The 21,692-nt window shown below is 43.8% G+C and overlaps 2 protein-coding genes across 7 annotated transcripts in view; one reads left to right on the top strand and one right to left on the bottom strand.

Annotated features, from left to right (window-relative positions):
• LIN54 (lin-54 DREAM MuvB core complex component) overlaps positions 1-15,699 on the top strand; it is a 41,729-nt gene extending 26,030 nt beyond the window's left edge. For 3 of the 4 annotated variants that reach the window (XM_071555775.1, XM_071555774.1, XM_071555773.1), the window contains exons 4-14: positions 100-242; positions 1,642-1,797; positions 4,115-4,331; positions 5,050-5,123; positions 5,275-5,472; positions 7,246-7,337; positions 8,578-8,649; positions 10,980-11,082; positions 11,275-11,412; positions 12,127-12,329; positions 12,879-15,699. In XM_071555775.1, coding sequence (XP_071411876.1) covers positions 100-242; positions 1,642-1,797; positions 4,115-4,331; positions 5,050-5,123; positions 5,275-5,472; positions 7,246-7,337; positions 8,578-8,649; positions 10,980-11,082; positions 11,275-11,412; positions 12,127-12,329; positions 12,879-13,080 — 1,598 coding nt within the window. In that variant the 3' untranslated portion in view covers positions 13,081-15,699. The remainder of the gene's footprint in view (positions 1-99; positions 243-1,641; positions 1,798-4,114; positions 4,332-5,049; positions 5,124-5,274; positions 5,473-7,245; positions 7,338-8,577; positions 8,650-10,979; positions 11,083-11,274; positions 11,413-12,126; positions 12,330-12,878) is intronic. The other variant, XM_071555776.1, reaches the window with a different exon arrangement.
• On the bottom strand, positions 15,521-21,597 carry THAP9 (THAP domain containing 9). 3 transcript variants are annotated; one of them, XM_071555770.1, is made up of 4 exons: positions 21,507-21,597; positions 20,917-21,428; positions 20,063-20,213; positions 15,521-19,179 (listed from the first exon to the last, which is right to left on the bottom strand). In XM_071555770.1, the coding sequence occupies exons 1-4, from the start codon at positions 21,584-21,586 to the stop codon at positions 17,217-17,219; spliced, it is 2,706 nt and encodes a 901-aa protein (XP_071411871.1). In that variant the 5' UTR covers positions 21,587-21,597; the 3' UTR covers positions 15,521-17,216. The 3 variants fall into 3 exon arrangements, with proteins under 3 accessions (XP_071411871.1, XP_071411870.1, XP_071411873.1); XM_071555769.1 differs by having other exon boundaries at positions 20,063-20,216; XM_071555772.1 differs by lacking the exon at positions 21,507-21,597 and having other exon boundaries at positions 20,063-20,216; positions 20,917-21,500.
• Between the last annotated feature and the right edge of the window lie 95 nt (positions 21,598-21,692).

A 21,692-nucleotide genomic window follows, 5' to 3' on the forward strand; every position in this document is an offset into this window, starting at 1 on the left:
AGAAGGAGGGATCGATTCGTGATATGCAGAGAAAACTTTGTTTTAAAAGTTAATGTGAACAGGGATAACTGGAGCTGATGGTATCTTCATTGTTTGTAGGTAGGGTTTTTTCTCAGTCTGCTCCAGGGACACCACCAAAGACAATAACGATCTCTGAGAGCGGAGTCATTGGATCAACTTTGAGTACAACACAGCAGACACCGAATAAAATAGCTATCTCACCACTCAAATCCCCTAATAAGGTAAGGACCTGTTCTGGCTGCAGACTTCTGTCGCTCCTGCACAGTGGTCTGAATGGAGCTCTCTGTGTCTTTGGTACAAGTTGTTTATAAACATATCTCCAGAGCCCATAAAAATGTCTCCAGAGTCTCCATCACACATCAAGATGCTCTCTGGTAATGCCCTGAGTTAGATGTTTTGCAAATGGCTGGTCTACTCTGGTTTTCAGTGAATATGCATTACTATGTTAGTTTCCCACTCCTGCAATTTTTTCCCATTCCCTAAGTATCTGTTCTGAGAGCAGCTGTTCCCTCTTACCCAAGTGCTCAAAGTATTTTTAATGCATTCATAAAATGTCAACAGGCCATTTAAGAGGAGACTTTGGTAGTATTAATGGGTCAGCACTTACTTACCACTGCCTGCACAGGTAATTTAGTCTTCCCTGATCACTTTTGAGGTAAATGAGATTTGCAGTAGTCCTGGGCAGATACAGATCTAGAGATTGGCAGAGGTCAAAGCAACACTTGTGTTTTGCATTTGGTAAAATTGTCTTGAGAAGAGAGAGCATGGTGAATGCTAACTAAATATCGTGTATAAAAAGTAGAGTAAGAATAAAGAATGCTTTTAGTTCGGCTGTGCTTTAATGATGTGATGTTGTACAAAGGGAGTGAAAGACTTATTTGAGATTATTAGTAAGGAAAGCAACATGGAGAAGTTTAAAAAAAACAAAATCTAGAATCAAAATTAACAATGAGTGTGAAAAGACTCCATAGGCTTGCATCTTGAATTTACTGTAGCTAAGTAATTCTAAGTGTCTTTTAAAAGCAAACTCTTTTAAAACCTGAGATTTTTCCTAAACTATACAGAAGTTTAGAACAAAAAGTAGGAAACCAGCCCTAGGAGGGGTGTATCTGTATAGAATAGAGTATTCCAACAGTGCACTCCACAGAAATGTGGTTGAAAAACGCATCTGTATGGGAATCTGGAAAGTAGATTTGAAAATAATAGTGTTTTTATAGTTTGACTAAATCAGTAGTGTAAGGTGAGATTTTTTTTTTCTATTTATGATATACCAGTTATAAAGCTGTTATATAGAAAATCCATGTGACAATGCTCAGGCTTCAGTGGGCTAGTTTCCTAGAAGAACCCAAACTAAAGAGATTTCTCTTCACTCCCACCTAGACATGGTGGTGGGTTTCTGCAGGAGCCTTTTGGTGCTGGAAACCAATAATGCCTTCAAGTTTCTAAGGGGCCTATTTGCTGTTGTTGCAGTTGGACCCAAATGATTTGAGATTAAATACAGCACCCTTGTTCACATGTGAACTGGTGGAGAGCTGTCCTTTCATGATGAGGGGAATGTGTATGTACAGGGTCATGTGTCCTGCATAGAGGTTTAAACTGCTTCTTTGTTTTGCCAAGCAGCTAACAGTGGTGTCAGTGGCCTCCCAGCCTCCCAGCTCTCCCCAGAAGACGGTGGGCGTCCCACTGAATGTAGCGTTAGGACAGCAGATCCTCACAGTGCAGCAGTCAGCGCCCTCCTCCCCTGGGAAGGCCATAGTCAACCACACAACCACCCAGGTACACACTGACTTTCCTTTGTCTTCTAACGTGTCTGGGCCATGGCTTGCTGGAAACTGGAGTGGTGGATGGCAGATTGGCAGGGGTCAATCTGAAAGTGTTCTTGTAATGGTGTTTGCGTAAGAAGTGGCAAAAGAATTGCCCTGGGGAGCACATACTTCTTCAGTCGAGGGGCGCAGACCACTGCAAGGCCATACAGAGGCATGCTGTTAAAGGCAGCTTTCCAACCTGGAAAGCCCCACTTGGTGTAAGTTCTTGTCTCTGTTGAATCTCCCAAGTCATCTGAAAAACTTCCTATGACATGAGCAGGAGTTCTTTGGGTGGTTCTCTCTTCTGCCAGTGTTTCTGTGCCACTGACTTAGGGCTGCTTTCCAGGTGTTTCTGAGGTTTGCAGAAATGGAGTTCGTATTCCTGTGGTAGAGGTCTGCAAAGCAAGATGCCATGGTCTGAAACCAACAGAACTAGAAATTATTCATTTCCTGTGTCTCATTTCTAGAACAATAGGGTTATACATAATAGCTTTTATAATTTGATTTGCACTAATAAATCACAAGACAAAACTGACTTTTCTTACAAACTACAGTTGTTATGTTTTCCTGTTTTGTAATCTTAGGTGATCTTTTTTCGATACAAGTATCTGTATTCCTGTTTTGGTAAACATGAAGCAATGTGTATGTCTGTAAATAACCAGTGTGGGGTATAGCAGGGAGTGGACACAGTTGCATGTACAGCATGAGATCAGAGACTCAGACAGATTTTGCCAGTCTCATCTTACTGATACAGATGACATATGGAATGCTGATATGGGAATGTGGACACCACCGAGATTTGAATTTTGTTTTTTTTCTCAGAATAAAACTGGCAAAATTGTCTTTTGATATAGTCATTAAAAGGTTGTTGCTCTAATATGAGCACCCTAAGTGGAGCTGTCTGTGGGGTGTACTTTCTGAGTTCTGATCCAAAGCTATCTGACACAATACAAGGGTTTCACCTGTCTGCACTGAACTCAAGAACATGCCTTTAGAAGAACCATCACTTCAGGCTTACAGTTTTCCCAGTTGTCATTGGATGGCAGCCTCTAATTTGTGTGCTAGAGAGAACTTTGCCCATATTGGTCTCCCTTTGAAAGCACTTTGTCTATGACTGTGCTTGCAGATAGTGCTTATTTTGAATTGCTCTGGCTTGTGAGGTTTCAATGTATTAACAACAACAAAAAAAAAAATCCCAAGAAAACACCTTTTAAAATACCAGGCTTGTATTTTCAGTGAAATATATGCAAATTGAGATTTCATTTGTGTAGTTTCTAAAAGCTAAGGAGCTGGGAAACTGTTCTTGTAAGAATTTACATCATCATACTATCAATGAAGCTTGATGTCAAACTTAATGTCAAGGACAATATGTTTAATATCAATATTAAAATATATTGAGTATAAAAAGTTGAGCTCCAGAAGAAGTTAGATGGAAGGAGAAAAGGGAGGAATAAATCAAGTTTTGAGGTCGAGCAAGGCTGGAAAAAGAGGCTGTTAGCAAATGAGTAGGCTTATGAATGTGTATAAATAAAAACTTGCTTTTTATTAGTTTTTAGCTTGAGAAAAAACGGAAAGAAGTCTCAGATTCCAGGTATACTGATACTCCAGCTGTGAGATAGCACAGGTCTGCTGAGCTCCCTTTCTTTCACTGTTTTGCCTTTTTTCTTACTGAATTTGTTTTGCTACTCCTCATTGTTCCTGCTTCTTTCATTTCTCAGCTTGTACTCTCTTTTTGATGTCTGCCAGTTTATGGACTCTGTTCCATTTTCTTCTCAAGGGTTGCACAGTGGTTTCTGTGTACTAATCACAAACTGTCTTAACAGAATTTATCTGTACACACAGAGAGAAATCATGCTGCAGTCCAGCACAAGGAGTCCTGCAAGATCTTACCATGTGCCTTTATTACTAGGAATATTTTTATGTTTGGTTGTTGCTTGATTTTTGAATACAAACTGAGCAACGTTCTCTGTAGTTAACTGAAATAGTTTTGGCAGACATTGTACCTGGGGAAATGGTCTGAGTCACCTTAATGATGTAAATCTTAGTTTACTCTGGTGTTTGGTGTAGAACATTGAAAATGGAACTGAGTTTGCTCTGAGCTGTTGAGAGGCATTTATTCTCTTCACATCTGTTCTACTTTTGAAAGCAAAAATGGAGGTGACTGACTTTACTCTCAGGGATAAGAATGTTATGGTAGAGTTGCTTACTAGCAAATTGAGGAATAAAAATGCTGATGTTCTTTCTGCCTTTGTACAAGTAACTCTGTGCTGTCTGTGTTGGCTTAACAGGCTGTGAAATCAGCAGTGCAGACCATTACTGTAGGAGGAGTGGGTACATCTCAATTTAAGACAATTATTCCTTTGGCAACTGCGCCCAATGTTCAGCAGATTCAGGTACCTGGAAGCAAGTTCCATTATGTCAGACTCGTTACTGCCACAACAGCCAGTAGTTCAACCCAATCTGCCACCCAAAATCCCAGTACCAATACTCAGCCTCTTCAACAGGGTAAGTGCTGGTGTTGACGTATTCTCTGAAGCTTTTATTGGGCTTTTTTTGTGTTTGTTTTGTAAGGATTAAAATTAATACATAATAGCAATCCATGAAGACTGCCAGATGTGCCTGGGTCTGTCGTGAGACTCCTGTAAATTTCATATTTTGCTGTTACTTCTGGTTTGTGAGATGCTCCTTTGTGTCACATTGCTTTATAGTTGGGCCTGAATTCTTGGAGCATTTTAAGTTGCTTTTCCCTAGTTTACCAAATTGTGGCTACTCATGGCAACTCCCAGATCCTCTATATGAAAATGTGAAGATGGGAAAGCCCACAAACTTATTGCCAAAACTCATGAACATGAATATCCTTCCGTGTAAATTGCTTTAAAAATGCCAGATGTTTCTGCTGGTTTCTGTCCCTGGTTTCCAGAGCTGTGAAGACATAAAAGATTTCAAAGGGAAGAGAGATGTAAGGGGAATCCAATGTCCAGAGGAGGTCTGCACCCAGGATGCTTTTTTAAGCCATTGCTGTGAAATGTGTGCAGGCTCTTGCACCAAATACCTCTTTACAAGGGTGTTCTTTAGAGGCAAGTGTTGTATGCCATGAGTTTGGGCACTGCATTGTTACAGCATTAAGTACCTCTGCATTAGGCCCATATGAAAGTCTGAAGGACTGACCTGTGGACTTTGAGTGACTAATGCATGTTAATGTGATGTTGTTTCTTGACATTAGCAAAGCCAGTGGTGGTGAATGCGACCCCAGTGCGTATGTCCGTTCCCATAGTACCAGCACAGACTGTGAAACAGGTGAGCTAAATGTTAAAAGGCATGTTCCTGACTTGTTTTAGCTGGGCAGTAAAGAAGTTTGGTTCCAGCTCTGTAATAAAATGTTCTGTTAATAAAAGTGCATTCTGAGTCAGTGAAACACTGATTTCATAAAGACCTCTTTTCTCTCCAGGTGGTGCCCAAACCAATCAACTCAACTTCACAGATAGTTACTACTAGTCAGCCCCAACAAAGACTTATTATGCCAGCCACTCCACTGCCACAGATACAGCCCAACCTCACCAACCTCCCACCAGGCACTGTGCTGGCACCAGCTCCTGGTGCGGGAAACGTTGGGTATGCCGTCCTTCCAGCTCAGTATGTCACACAGGTATGGTGTTACCAGGGATGTGCTGCTGCTGTGGGACATACTGCCTTCCTCTGAAAGGTTCTTGCTCCCTGACACTAAGGTGACACTTTCTTTTAGGGCCCCTTGGCAGAACAATGATGATTGCACTAAATCATAGTTACAATTAAAGTTCTGTTTTCTCAACAGGGTTTTTTCAGTTAGCGTGAAATAGAATTTGTAATCAGAATAGCACAGAATTTCTGCAAGCAGAATCAGTGCAGTACAATTTTGAGTAGTGTAGTACAGAATTTATAATACAAAGTTACAATACAACTTAATGTTTTAATCACCTAGATCTCAATTTATAATTTCTAATCACCTAGACTGTCTGCAGATTGGGTCAGGTTTTGATACACAGCTTGCTTCATCAATTTAACAGTCATAATCTAGACTTGGAAATTGTACAAAAGAATTTGAGTCAGCCCTCAGAAGGAACAGATGTCAGTGGACGTGACCCTGGCCACTAGGGATCATGTGTCTCACTGTTCAGCAGTAGTTCCAGTCCAAATTCCTCACTTAGGACTTGTAATTGCTTGATTTTAGAGACTGCTCTGTGTGCTGTTACACTTCCTTGTTTTGTGACAGTCATCACCACCACCTGGTTGTCCGGATACCTGAGACAGAGCTAAAAGGGAAGAAAGTTCCTGGCTTGGTGCCCAGGAATCCTGAGACCTGTAGTGAAGGGATGAAGAAATCCTGTTGGTTTGTGTACTTGGTTCACAGGACCTTCAAGGCCTGATAATGAAGAGAAAGGAAGCACATGTATGACCTGCTTGGGTCACATGCATGCAGCTTTCCTTACAAAATGGCAGGAATACAGGTGGTACCAGTTACACCAGTGCAGGTCTAGGGATTAGATTTTGCTCTTTGCCAGGATCTGACCAAGATTCAGCACAAAAAGGAGAGGAAATTAAACGTTTTGCTGAAGGCTGACAGGCCAGTTTGTAGAAACAAGGACTCTGATAGCTCAAGGCATTACTGGTAGCAGCCTCTTTTCTGGTTCCCTTCTGGTTTTGTCACAGTTGCAGTTGGACCCTGAAGCCTGTTTCTCTGTCCTTCCAGTCTACTTTTACAAATGTTACTTGAACCAATAGCATTTGTTGGATCCCTTCTCTGACGTTTTGCATTCTGGTCACAATCAGTCCCCTTTTGCCTGGCCCCAGAAGGTCCATATCTGTCTCCAGAACCTGTCCCACCATTAGAAAACAGCTGCAAAAGAACAGAACAGTGTCATTAGGCAGGTTGTTACGAAGTTTTGGTTTCTGAATGAAAAATAAACTGTAGGTTCAGGTATGCAGAGGAGTCGGAATTCAAATCATCTGACTTGCTTTTATTTAATTCCATATTCAGTCGCTTGTATATAAAGGAAGCTATGAAAGTAATTTGTGCAGGAAATGATTCTGCTCTATAAGGGACAGCATTGCTTGGGAGGAGAAGGGGGAAAATTAACATGTTTTTACAAGCAGGAACTGGTTGTGGTCTAAACATTTCTGTGTGTTATCTGTCATCTGTATGGCTCTGTATATATGACACTCTAATTGAGAACAAAAATACAATCTAAAATTATATTGTTATACTGAGTTTGGAGGCAGGAGGTTGCCACCTGGCCCAATTAATTAAATGTCTAAAACTGTACTTACAAGCAAATTATTTTTATAAAGATATCTGGAAAGCTGATTAAAAGACTAGCCACACACCCTCTTATGCACACTTTATTTTCTTTGATGTCACACATTAACCTTTTTGTTTTGTTAGCTACAACAGTCATCGTATGTATCTATAGCAAGCAACACTGGCTTCACAGGGACATCTAGTATCCAGTCCCAAGCACGGCTGCCATTTAATGGGTAAGTGTTTTGAGAAACAACCCCACACGTGTAGAATAGGCTACTTGAATGAGCATCTTCTTTCATTTCTGTTAGAAGGAAGGGTGGGAGGTGAGGTGTTGGAGTTTGGTTTGGGGGATTTTCCAAGACACTCAAGTATACTGTGATGTGGCTATTTACCTCTGACTAAAGGGCACAGATCTCTCTGAAAATTGAGCCAGTCTCTCTTGGTCAAAGCTGTGTTTTCCTTTTGGTTTTGTTTTTTGGTTTTTTTTCAATTCACGTAGCAGAAGGTTGACCTGAAAGCTCCATGTTGCTCATTTTTTTTATTTTGCATCAGAACCTGGGACTACAGGCCTCAACTATTTCTCAACATTGCTGGAAAGAGGTGCTGGACAACATAGGAGCTAGATGCTTAGCAAATGCAGAAATTCAGCCAAACAGCAAAATGGATCCTGATAGGAGGCTTTGGTTTTTAGCAGTCTTGCATTTTTCCTTTAAGGATGAAAATAACAGCTAACATGTATTATTTTCCCTTTGCCAATCCAGCAGGCTTAGCTGTTCTGCACAGGCCTTTTGTGTTATTGTTTTCTGGAAATTGTGAACACGAAGGTACTTTTTGTTGCTGCAACCTCAACTGATGCAAACTAATCCCAAATCCAGATGCAGCTATTCAAATGAACGGGTTTGATTTAATCTCCCTGGTATTACGTGCAGAAATTGCTGGATAGGGATGGAACAAATCTCATCAGAAGTGATTAGTGTCACAAAATCTGAGTTTTAGGAGCAGTTAAAGACTGTGTCTAATATAAAATTTATAGATGAACTGAATGCCATTTTCGGCTTGCTTTCCCATTATTCCAGAGTTTTTTTGTTTGGTTAGGGTTTTTTTAATACCAACTAGAGCAAAAGAAAAAGCATGATTATGTTGTGCAAACGTTGGTTGTATCTAGTCCCACTGCTTTTAGAGGGGTTCTGGGGAAGGTTCCCCTACCTCCAGTTTGGAGTTACCACACTTCCTCGAGCTTTAAGCGTAATTTCTACTTTAGGCATGCAACCAGATTTGCAGCAAACAATCCATTTTTTTCTGGTATGGAAAGGCACTATATAAATGCAGTCAGCCAAAAACATAATGCAAGGAGAATATAAAGGTTTTTTCGAAGTTTTCATTATGAGCTATTTACTTGAATTTAAAATAGGAAGAAACTGATAAAACAGTGTGTGTGTATAAATGTGTAAATCCACTGTTTTCCCCCGACAGAATAATTTCTTCTGAATCTGCCAACCGCCCCAGGAAGCCTTGCAATTGTACTAAGTCTCTGTGTTTGAAATTGTAAGTACAGCTTGGTATCGGGGTTTTTTTAAGCCTTAATTTTAACATCACAAATGTATGTCAAGTATCAGAATATAATGTTTTTAAGTATGTCAGACATTTTATGTCTAGGTGCTAATTTTAGGTTACTCTTTATAACAATGGAGGTGCTGCAGAGCCTTTGTAATTCTGCAACTCCTGTGGGCGATACAGACCCTAACATTTTAGAAAGTTCTAACTTTGCAGTCTTCTTGCATGGTGGTGCCAATTCCACTCAGCAACTCTAGTTGCTTTGTTGTTACCATGAGGGAAGTGGCATCTCATGGTATCATTAGTGGGCGTTTGCTGTACTTGGTGAAGCACATCAGTAATACCATGCAGGACCAAGTACTTCAGAAAAATGGGGCTTTGTATCTCTTTATTAAAGGACTAAAAAGGCAACTGATTCTTCACTGATAGGTCTGACTCTTGCCTATCCCTATGAGCTATTTTGCCATTCCATTCAATGTATTCATAAGAATTTGACATGAAAGCATTTTAAGCTGAGTTTCCTTCTCTTGAGGCAAAGTCAGTTTACTGATATTTTTGGGGCAGTAATGGTAGAAGACACTGATACTCTGTGGTTCCCTGAATCCTAGACAATGAATAGGAAATCAAGGGTGTGGTACTCAAAGGGGAAGTGATGCAATGGTATCTGAACCCAAGTTGAGATGTGTGTTTAAACTTCTAAGCTTGTGTTTCTTTTTGTGTATTGCACCTCACCTCTGTGTGGGGAGGTGTTCCCTGTGCTTCCAGTCTTTCGCATGGAAGACATGCTAAACAGGAAGATGTGTAGCTCCTTCTTCAGATATCTTACATATATAATTGACCTCATGTAGTGCCCAATGCATGTGAGACATGTAGGGTTTTCCACGTGTTTTAGTTTTTGGTGTCTGTGTGCACTAGAAATTGTGGGAGAATAATGGCACCACTGGCGATACTCTGCACCTTCAGAATGCTGTTTAGAAACACTTTGCTTGTAAATCACTGTCATTATATCTCTAAGTGGCTAGGCATTGATGGAAAGAAAATGGTTAATTCACTCTGGCAAAAGTGCTTTCTTACTAGTAAAACTTTTTCCTGTCTGGAAGGGGAGTTGCTTTTTCTCAAATACATGTTGAAGGTAGGCATATAGCACATTCTAGGAAGAAGTAAACTTGGTTATTTGCTCACTGATGTTCTGGGTTGATGACCATTCCACCACTGAATTTTAGACAGGACAGACAGGAGAGCTGTTACAGGTTGCAAAAGCTTGTGATGTTGTTTGTTCCTGAGACCATCTAAGATGCTAAAAATCACCCAAATGCAGTTCAGCCAGCTGAAGGGTTGTAGTTGACTCCAGGGCAACCCTAAATCTAGTTGTTGTAGCGTTAGGCTGGGCAAGCCACATAAAGCCAGTTTTGCAAGAGGTTTAGTCTCCTAAAAATGAACATATGCTCCCAGCAGGATTTGAAAAGCAAGTGAAGAGGATCAGTAGTTTTTAGCTATAGCTGGAGGTGGTACTGGAAGCATTGAAATATGACAGTTTTTTGTGGCCTAAAGCCATTTTTCAGCTGGGGATGAATGTGGTACTTTCACATATCACATGTGTGGGATTGGTGAGATCTTGGTTTTGGTGGGAGGCACCAGAGGTACATAAGAGGCATGGCAATGTGATAGGCTTTTCCTGACCATGTTTTACTCCTTTTTATTCATGTATTTGTTCCTTTTAAAAGTCTCTGATAACTACAGCCATATCCTCATTCAGATCCCTCCCCTAGTTACCTCTGCTTCAAAACCTCCAAGATGTACCAATTGTTATACCTCTTCTGTTCTTCCTATTGATGAACTCTGTCTCAGTTCAGAGCTGCAAACAGCGTATGGGCAAAACTAACAAAAGAAGGCCTGTTGCTGTGTTAGTCAGTTTGCCTATTACCTGTCACTCCAATTGCTTTGCCTTTCATTTTGTCTGCATGAGAGCCCCTGAGGGCTGACTTGCATTGCGTAGGTTAGGAGCAGGCTATGAGGTGGCTGCAGCAGGATTGCCCTCAGTATGTGGGTAATGAGGAGTTACCCTAGAAAAAAGTCTCCTTATCTTCTCTTGCTGCTGTGGGGACCTGTGCTATGTGAACATTAGCTCAGATGGACACCCTCAGTTATACCTGTGTCTTTAGACAGCAGCTAAACCTGCAGCAGAAGATTTTGGCTCTGGAGTTGAGCATAGGGTGACATATTGGTGCATATTGCCAGAGTAGGAACTTCTGTAACTGCCATCAGTACTAACATCAGTGTATTGGTCATGTTTACAAACACATCTGCATCTTCTGTTTCAGGTATTGTGATTGTTTTGCAAATGGTGAATTCTGTAATAACTGCAACTGTACAAATTGTTACAACAACCTGGACCATGAAAATGATAGGCAAAAAGCAATAAAGGTGAGGGGCCTTTTACCCTGTCCTTGGGATGAAAGCTGTCTAGCTTATGTCCCCTGGAGCTACAGAGCGGGGCAGAGTGGGTGTATAATGCCCTGATCTCCTCCCACATGTGTGAGGCTTAAGTTCTTTTATTGCACCTCTAAGTTCTACTCCCTGCATGCAATGACTGACCCTTTGGGTCTGCACTGACAGGCCTGCCTGGACAGAAACCCTGAAGCCTTCAAGCCCAAAATAGGGAAAGGAAAGGAAGGAGAATCAGATCGGAGACACAGCAAAGGGTGCAATTGTAAACGCTCGGGATGTCTCAAAAACTACTGTGAATGTTATGAGGTATGAAGCATTGGCTCATTTTAAATATAGTAGCATTTTCCCTTTATTGCACTGACTTCTCCGAGTTGCTTTGTGTCTTCTTTATATTGCTATGTTTTTTTCTTATTTTCTATTGCTATAATGTTACCTCTTCTCCCAGCAGTTTACACATAGAAAACCATGTATGTGGCAAAATCGATCACTTCTGCAGTGTAATTTTAATTGTATACTATGTAGTAACTTTGAACTTAGGCTTGGGTTTGTTCTGTACTGAATAGCACTATTTCCTAAAGAAATCTACTGCATCAAGTCCCTGGGGGGTGTAGAATCAGCATCCCACAGATGCTCTGGGTTAAGACGTGTCTGTGTAAGTCAAAAGCAAAACTCGTTGTTACTTCATCTACTAACTGATCAGTCTGTGGATGTAGAGACAGTGGCAGACATGACTTCTCTCATAGCTCAGCCATCTGAATTCCCATGGAAACAGGAGGTTGGTGAAGAAAGGGATGAGTGGGAAACCATTGATTTACATTTTATGCTCTATGATTTGATTCAAGTATACATTCTGGGAAGGCATCTCAACTTGAGGTAAGAATTTAGAAAGGAAATTACTGCTTGGGAGTTTCTTCTACTGGCTAATTGGTAAAAGATTAAAACATCCTCTTTTTGTTGTGACTTGTCATAAAAGGAGTCAATGTTGCAACAGGTCTCTTACTTTTTGTTTGTTTCTTTCAGGCAAAAATCATGTGTTCTTCCATATGCAAATGCATTGGCTGTAAAAATTTTGAAGAAAGCCCAGAGCGAAAGACATTGATGCATTTAGCAGATGCTGTAGAAGTTAGAGTCCAGCAGCAGACTGCTGCAAAGACCAAGTTATCTTCCCAGATCTCGGATTTGCTGACGAGGCCAACACCAGCACTCAGCAGTGGTGGTGGGAAGTAAGTTAACACTACACCTGTTTAAATTGTTTCTAATGGGTTTTTGAAGTATGTGACAGGTATATCCCTGTCATCTTTGAATCTTGCCTGTGTAAGCTGTAAAGCAGGAGCAGTGAGGGGAATGGAGCTTTTCTGTTCCTGCAAGAGTGCCTTCTGTGGGACCTGGGGCATGCCAAGCTTGGCTGTAACTAAGCATTGTCTTCTCTTCATTTGCCTGTGTGCTCACAGAAAGCATGAACTATAAGTGTCCCGTTCACTGAGAGGATGTAGTCCTTGAGCCTCCTGTGTAGTGAAAGCTGGAGAATGGTTCTGTCTACATGAGCATTTCAGTAACTGTCTCAAAATGTACTTTAATGGAGGCAGGCACCAAAGCATAAAGGCCCACCAGTTTACTGAGGCTTATTCACTCCATGTAGGCTGTCTAAAGCCCCTTGGAAGCAATGGGACAAATGAAATCTCATCAGTCCTTGTACTGAGAAGTTACCCAGCCCCAGAGTTAGGTGCCTTGTGCAGTTTTGGAGGAATTAAGGGGATCTTTCTTTGTTTCAGGCTGCCCTTTACGTTTGTAACCAAGGAGGTGGCTGATGCAACTTGCGAATGCCTTCTTGCACAGGCAGAGCAAGCAGAGAAGACAGGCAAGTCGAAAGCTGCAGCAGAGCGCATGATCCTGGAGGAGTTTGGACGCTGTTTGATGAGGGTTATTAGCTCTGCAGGCAAGTCCAAAGGTGACCCTTGTGCCATGAACTGCTGACTCGTGCACATGAGCCACAACGAAGCGGACTGAAACAGAACACTTAAGGCACAGGGACACTTTGGTGTAGCATAAAGGATTTAATAATATTTGTTAATTTGGTGCTTGTTGTAAATTGACCTGTGTAAGATTGAAACAAGAAAATCTTTTATAACAAGATTTAAATCTTAGCTAAATTCTCTTCTACTTAATATAATGCTTAAAGGTCAATTTTTCTTCCCAATGTACAGCTTTTACCCTGGGTTTCTTAAAAGTTAGACTTGTTCTCCCCTTTCCCCCAGAATAATTGTCTGAAGGGCATATATAAATTATTATAATATATATTATTTACAGTGCATGGATTTGCATCACTTTGTGCATACAGGAAAACACAGGCGATGTCAACAGCTGGGTCATTCTTTTGGTGACAGGTCTGTAATAAGGAGCTACCAGTGTATCCAAGGTAATTCTGAAAGGAAGTATATAAAAATGAGCATCCAAATGGAAGGTAGTAATTGTACTTAGGACCTGACACAGCATGTTCCTTTAGTGCACAGAGCACTGTGAAATACCTAGGCAATAATACAGAGGGGTTGCTTGCAGATTTAGCATTGAATGAGTTGTGGAGTTGCTGGAATGGGGCCCAAGGAGTTTAGAGATTAATGGAATTAATAGGAATTTTTGATAGGAATGTGGCTGAAAGTTCAGGTGTTTCTTAAGCTGGAACTTGAAGGCTAAGACAGTGGCCTGTTCTCAGAAGTGATGCCATCTGGCAGCCATGCCAATGCCAGGCTGTCTGCCCAGCATAGTGTTACCTAAGTGTGCAGCAGGTGGATGCAGTTGCTTATGTGAAGATTGGCTTTTCAGAGGCCTGCAGCAGTCTAATCCCTCAGTGGAAGTAGGGCTGTGCAGTCCACTGTGTTTTCTAGGATCATGCTATAACCTGGAAAAGTGTTTAAGCCTGAGAAGCTGAAGTCATGGGAGTTGACAATCTGCATCTGAATCGACTTGCAAATGCAGGTAGGGATCATGTTCAGCCTGGCTGTGGGTATTCAGGATGCAGCTTCTCTGTACACTGGCAATTTTCTTGGCACAGGGGTTTTTTCAGCATTGTTTAGAGTAATTGTGAGAGCTGTGATCAGAGAAGATACAAGCACAGAATCAAGATTGCTACAAAAACAAGACACACAGATCCTTTTACACTAAAAAGGGGGCAATCAGCTATAGCTGGGTATAGACTAAGGCAGGGGATTTTTTTCAGTATTTGTTACAGGCAATCTCAGATCACGTTTTTGACAGTGGAACACATTTGCAAAATTAACCTGGTAGGTTACTTACCTATCATGAACATCCACTAACCATGTTTAATCACAGGCATTTTTACTACCTGTCTCACTGCAGCCTGAACTAGCTATGTTTTTCCAAAAAGTATTTTGTATTCCTTCTATTAAAACTGTAAATAGAGAAATGCAGCAGAGCTCTTTCTCCAGGTTTTCCAGCAGGGCTAAGCTGGGGAAAAAGTAGGGCCTAGACAAACCAGCAGCAGAGATATGTGCCTACATGTGTGAAGGCAATAAGATTGGAGGATGCTTCACCTCACAGCCCTGTGCCCTGAGCAGAAGGCCCTTGACCCTTGGCTGGTGCTCCGTCAAAATTCCTTGGAGGCATGAAAGGGCCTGGGAAACATTCAGCAGCAGTGCTGGGCCCACTGAGTGGCTGTTGCAGACAAGGCTGTGCCTGCCAGTCACTGTCTGAAGGGCTCTGTCTGCCACTAACATCTCCCTGAGCATAAATAGCAAGTATATTTGTGCATATCTCTGGAAAGGGAATCCACCTCTTGTGTAAGTAAATGCCATTTTTTCATGATTAGGACTTGGATTTACTAAAAAATCAGTGCAGTAACTTTACCTGTAGATAGTGCGGATATTCCGTTTACTTCTAGTGACCTAATATAGTATGTTCAGTAAGATTTGTATAAATGTAAATTAGTGTAAGTGAATAAAGTAATACCTACTTATGTTATTTTTAAAACAGATTGCAATATGCCTTTTGTTTAGACTTCAATCCATGTTAATTTTGTATATATTCTGTGTTTTACTCTAAATTGCACCTTTTGTGATGTGTATTTATATACAGTGTGCAAAAGCACTTGTGAAGTTTAGATTACAGTTGTAATTATGTATGATGGCATTGCTGGAGAATATTTTGCTTGTAAAGACTTTGAAGGTGCAATCAAATGCTCTTAGTTCTTCTATTTTGTTTTGAACAAGCTTTCTCAAACATTAAGCTTGGATTCCTTTCTCCCTCTCCCTGGTGTAGAGCGTGTGAATTGGGTTTTGTACCTCCTTAGCCATTTGCATCAAACTGCTGGACAAGATTTACAGTCAAGTTCATCCAGTTAAATAAAAATAATTGGGAATGGGGCAAGGGTTCATTTTATAGTTCTGTTTACATCCAAAAGTAGAAAAATTAAATTTATATTTACAAGACCTATTCAAAAAATACACTTTTCTATATTGTACAAATAAAGCAGTCAGATAAATCACAAAAAATAAACATTTATACTATTCTGTAAATATTTTTGCACGCCTTTCCTTCAGCACTGACAAATACACACAGAAGGTTTTTCACTGAAATATCAAAATAAATTCTTAACATGAGGTCCAGTTCTGATGTGAATACTGACTTGCAGTTTCAGTATGAGACCAAATCCTACCAGAGAGAAATATCCCTTGCTTGCTACTTCATTACTACTCCTTGGGGCTGGGGTGTAGGCAATGCCAGTGTTACATTACAAGATTGCAACCAAAGTCTCTGTCCATGACAGTGATGGCTTCAACATGGCTTTTTGCATAGGTAATTGAAGTGAAAAAAAAAACAGTCTAGGTGTTTTGGGTTGTTCCAGCAGCAATTGCATGAAGTTCTGTGGTGCTGCTGCTCTCAAAGCACAGCTTGAGTCCAGCAGTTCTGCTCCTAGCAGGCATGAGCAAGACTAGAGAGGAGGAAGAACCCCCAACAACTAGTTTCATCAAGTCACTGGTAGGCAGAATGGTACCTTTAATTCCTGCCCTAGGACATGGTGGATCACCATTTTTCATCCCATCTCCATCATGGAGCCTGAAAGTAACTGAACAGCAACTTTTGTGGGAATTGCCTTCCATCTCTATGAATGCACTTGCTCTTCTGCGTGGCAAAGGAGTGCCATTTATCAGCAGTTGTGCCAAACTCTGCTATTACCAGTAAAGCACTGGAGGCAGCTTCCTTGCCATGGAAATGAACTAACTGAAGAAAGCTGTCCTAGTTGGTGCGTTAAAACTGTGACTCAGGTAATCAGTGGAAACATCAAAAGGAGATTCCCTTGTGCCCTGGGCTGCAGGACACAGGCCAGCCCTGGGAGGATGGGGCCACGTGGCACAGTTGGCAAGGTGAGCTGATGGGGCCACAAAATGGGACCTGAAATGCTTGCCCTGCTGCAACACAGCCATGTATTGGTTGGAGCCTGGGGCTCCTGCCCAGAGAGGAGGGTGTCAGTGGCCACTGGACATAAGTCTAATCACAGACAACAGCATTGACCTACATCTAGAGGATTTAGACTTAAACAGCTTCTTTAGCTGTTTGATGAGATATGTAGGAATGGAGATCAGAGCTTGTGTACAACTTGAGTGCCCCTTTCTTTTCACATCTTTATTTTCAAGCTTTCTTGCCTGCAGCTTTTATAAAGCAGCTCTGTTTGGGTGAAATCAAATTGCCAGCATACATGATCTCCCCCAACCACATGGACTATGCACCAATTTTCTCCTGCAAAGAGCACTCACAGCACTAAGCCACATAGCACCTCCAAGGGACACTGCAGGGTCTCCTACCACTGTCCCAGGCACCTCAAGTAACCCTTACTCATCCTGACCTGCCACACAAGTTTCATGAAATGTGTAGCTGCTTTGCAAGAGTGCTAGATGGAACAGAGGATCAGATAAACTTCCTTGCTTTACTCAGTCACACTCTTGATCAGGTGGTTTGCCATGACCCAGCACATCACCACCTATCAGCACCAGTTAGCCGAATCATGGGAAGACACCACATTATTTCCTGGCATGTGTTGCCCAGTTCCAGCCATCACTGAGCCTCAGCAGGGCACAGCCACTTTGGAACAGCAGTCCTCATGACCCCATGTGTGTACAGCTTGACTGACAGCTACACAGTGGTGATGGAAACAAATGTTTTCCCTTCAGCTTTTCCAATCTGTGCCTTCCACAAGAATATTTCAAGTTCAGGTGTTGGGCAGGATTTGTTCTGATGTTTAAGTAACATCTTGTTATTTTCTTCACTAAAACTGTGTAGTGGTTGCTGATGTTCAACTCCCCATCAAATAAATGGTTTGTGAGCATGGGGAAGAGAGGGCTTTCTCCCAGGAGCTCCTGGAAGACTTTCTGTTCTAGAGACAAATGCCATATCTTTCTATTTTTGCTGCCATCCCCTGCTTCGCCATACCACTTTAGGACTCGTTCGGAAATGCTTGTTATGCGGCGCACACTTGCCGAGGGCAGACTCACTCCGCCTAACTTTTTTATGTAGAGCACTGACCCACATCTTAGCCTGCTCTCATCTGAGTCAAAGAGGGAAGCGAGACAAGCCTCGCATTGCAAGTCATGGGCCAACTGCTCAGCAACAAAGCCGGCGGTGCAGGTGATGCCCCGTGCGTGGAGTGACAGTTCTGTCAGCGCGTTACTCAGTGCGGAGCTGTGCAGAAGGAGACCTGCACTGAAGGGGTACTCTCTTGCCAGTGCCCTCCTACAAGCTAGGTTATACTGAGCACGAATGCTGCTAAGAGTCAGATCTCTCCTACGAGACAGGGATATGTCCAAGAGGCTCATGCTGTCCGAGCCACTGCCATGTGATGAGCCTGGTGACAGGCTGCAACTAGCCAGCAGTTTGTGATAAGCAGCCTGGAACACAGCACAGGTGGGGCTCCCATGGGTGCCACAGGCTTGCTGGAGGGCCCTGAGAAACAGCTCCAGTGGGTCAAGACTGAAGGCGTAGGTCTGGAGGTGGTGGAAAGTACTGCCTTCTGCACACATGTACTTGGAGTAAAGCCACTTCAGGCTTTCAGCATTGAGCAAGAAACTCAGAAATCCTAACTTGCGTTTGCTCTTAATAATGTATCTCCCCACAGAGTCTGTTAAGGTGACAAAGAAGCTCTTGGCCTCATTGAAGAGGTTGCTTATTTTGGTGTAATTTCCAGGTAGCAAAGGGTGCTTCAGTCCCTTTCCATAGGGACCTCTGCCATAAAATACATTGCACAGAGAGCTCATCAAACGCACAAACTTGACAGTGCCACTGCAGTTCTGAAATGAGGCCAGGCCCAGATTCTGGAGGTGTTCCAGTGCATCGGCAACACCTTCGCTGAACAACAGTGTAGCAAGGTTGACCTTCAGGTGGTAACTCTCTTTGCTCACAGATCTGTCTGACTTGGGACTGCATTGCTCCAATACCCTCAGCTCCTGCAAAGCTGCCAGCTCCACCACATGCTGCCACCACATGGTGTCACTGAGCCACTCTACCTTCTGGAAGCACTGCAGAGCATTCTTTATGAGCTGCAGTGCATGACAAACATCAAAGAAGTACGAGATGCCTTGAGCAGAATCGGGCGGATGATGGAAAGTGCACTGGATCCTTTCGGGATCTATCCTGATCCCCAAAGCTCTGGCAGTCTCAGCACCGTGAGCAGAGGCACCTGATGTCACAGCCAGGACCATGATCCCAATGTTGTTCAGCTTACTGATGGCCTGACGAAAGAGCTGAGCAAGTAAGTGGCCTGTCGTGCGGTTCACTAAGAAGTAGCCCAGCGGAGCTGTCCAGGGACTTGAGATGCCAACTGCCATGAGGACTACCACTTCTGAGGCCAGTGGAGCCTCATCAGCATCAAGGATGCCCGTTCCCAGGTCAACAAAGCCTGTCAGACGCCCAGTCTGTGGGTCCCACTCCTGCCGCTTCTGCAGCGACATCTCTTGTACCATCACAGCACAGTAGCGGTAGGCCCGCTTCTCTCTCTTCACCTTCTCCTGAAGCCGGAGAAAAATGTCATTGCTGAAGCCTGCAGCAGCCTCATTATTAGACAGCCAACTAGAAAAAAGGGAGGATGTAATTAGGAGACATGATTCTGAGAAAGCTGAAGCAACAGTCAGCACATTTTACCACTCAGGACATGGTCAGCCATGCCTGGAGCTGCAGAGCAGGCTGACACAGTGCAAAGCTGGCAGCCTTGCCTTTCCTGATAGAATGAGTTTCTTTTCTTGCACCCTAGTGATGGGAAGCCAAGGAAAGTACCTTGTATAATTTATCATAACAGGGGGGAAAATATTAAACAACAGAAGTGCAAATTAGGTTATGCACAGGACCAGAAACACCAGTTTACTCCCCTTCCCAACTGGCTTTCTTCACAGCAGAAATCATAATCCAGGTTGGAAGACGTGAAACCCTCAACAGTCCATGTAGAATGCTACTGTTCCCAACACACTATACCCTAACCACTATCTCCTGCCACCCCTTTGAGCAGATTCCTCGGAGAAAGGTGTGTAAAGCCCCTACAGGCTGGCATGGGCAAGGTGTGTATCCCTTGGACATTCTCCAACTGCCCTACAGGAGTCTGAGACACTCAACCTGCAGGGGGATAGTTTCTTCAGCCTTTGTTTTGTCTGTTGTTACAACTTATTGTTGATGGGTCTGACAGCACTTCAGGCAGTAAATTCTGATAAGCAGCCTGTGACACAGTGCAGGTGTGTTATTTTTATGCTGTGCCCCACATGCAGGAACACATCCCAGCTTTCTGAGATCAGGGCTACCAATATTCCTTGACACCTGCTTTCCAATCTGCTCCTGTTACTAAAAACAAAGCAGTGAAAATTACTACTGCTGAATTACTACTCTTCAGGACAGATCAGTTATACCTATTTCTACACAAGTACTTGGAAATACATTCAGAATGAAAGAATGAATAAAAACTTGCTTTGTCAGGCTGTAAGGATGAGGGAGAGAAAAAATCTTCTGTAGATAATCATAGGACTCAGCGTGGTAGAGGTAGAGAATACAAGCAAATTGCCTCATTTCTGGTGAGTATTCTGCCATCTGCCTCCAGCTGTGCAACTCACAAGGCAAATCTGCTTAAAAAGAAATCACAAGAGGTCAGCTTTAGTGAAACAAATAAATGGCTCATAACAGAGAGATACATGATACAAACACACTGCAGAACACATGGCAATGGGATGGCCTCTGGAACCACTTGGTCCTGAAGTCTGGGTTAAAGCATATGGCTTGGCAATGCTATCACTGTGCCTCACCACTTCCTAGGGGTGGGTGATGGCCAGGGAGCATGTAACCCACCCCGAGGCCGAGTTCCCAACACATCTCTCCTCCCTTTTCCTAATGTCATTCCACAGTTTTGAGTAAAGACTGTGAATCTTACCCGTGGCTGCTGGTTAAAAACAGACATAGCAAGAAAGAACCCAGTAACTTACAGCTGACCTCTGTGATTTGAAAGGGCTTCTCCAGGTTTTATCATCATTAACAGAACTCGTTTCTTGGCAGCACTAAAAACAACGTTCCTAGTTACACTCTTCTTGAGTCATCTGACAGCTGAACTGGGACACAGTTTAACAGTCGTAGTTACAGGACTGAACCCTCCAGCCAGCCTCAAAGCAACTGAATTCTGAGGGGGAATTTTAATTCTCTCCAGGATTGATTGCTGCATTCCGGATCTGGAAGTCACAAAGCTAGGAGGACGAAGGAGCCTAACAGCCAGGGACTACCAACACCATCAAGTTAAGCAAAGACATGAGACCAGCTCTGTCTCCTTTGCAGTACCTGAGAACTGCGCCCGCAGCAAACCCACGATTTCGTCAGGAAGCTGCCGCTTCTCCGCCAGCTCCCCGAGGATGTTCGCCAGGGTGCGGGGCCGGTGTGCGCGGCCGGGCGTGAGCTGGGGCGGCCGCGGGGTGTCCGCGGGCTCCGGCCCCGCCGCCCGCTGCCCCTGCAGGCTGTAGTTGTGGTCGCCGCCGGAGGGGCTGCGGAGCGGCCGCTTCAGCGCCCGCAGGGGGGTCGTGCCCCTTCTCAGGCCGGGGCCCGACAGCGCCTGGCGGGGACCCCGCGGGACAGAGCGCGGGGCGGGCGCGGCCCACAGAGCGGGCAGGAAGCGGGAGGGCACTGCCCCCCGCCGCAGCTTCCGCCGCAGCCCGTAGCTCTCGAAGTCCCCCTCGGAGAAATGCCGGGAACAGAGGATGGCGCCGGGGCCGGGCCGCCACAGCCGGTGGCCCTGCGGGTCCGCGCGGTTCACGGCGAGGATCCACTGGCGGCGCTGCGCGGGGTCCACCGGGAACCTGCGGCAGACGGAGAGGGAGGGATGAAGGGAAAAAAGGAAAGCGAGGCCGGGGCGCGGCGGGGACGGCGGCACTTACTGGTGGAAGGAGATGCCGCGGGCGCGGCTCCGCCCGGTGTCACGGGCGGTGCAGCCCAGAGCGGAGCAGCTCCGCGTCATGGCGGCGCGGCCCGAGACTGCCCCCCGCCCATTGGCCGGCCCGCGCCCGCGCGCCCGGCCCGCCACCTCCCCATTGGCTGGCGCGACGGCGCCGCAGAGTCCGCGC

Source organism: Pithys albifrons, chromosome 5, assembly GCF_047495875.1.
Source record: "Pithys albifrons albifrons isolate INPA30051 chromosome 5, PitAlb_v1, whole genome shotgun sequence".
NCBI classification, from domain to species: Eukaryota; Metazoa; Chordata; class Aves; order Passeriformes; family Thamnophilidae; genus Pithys; species Pithys albifrons.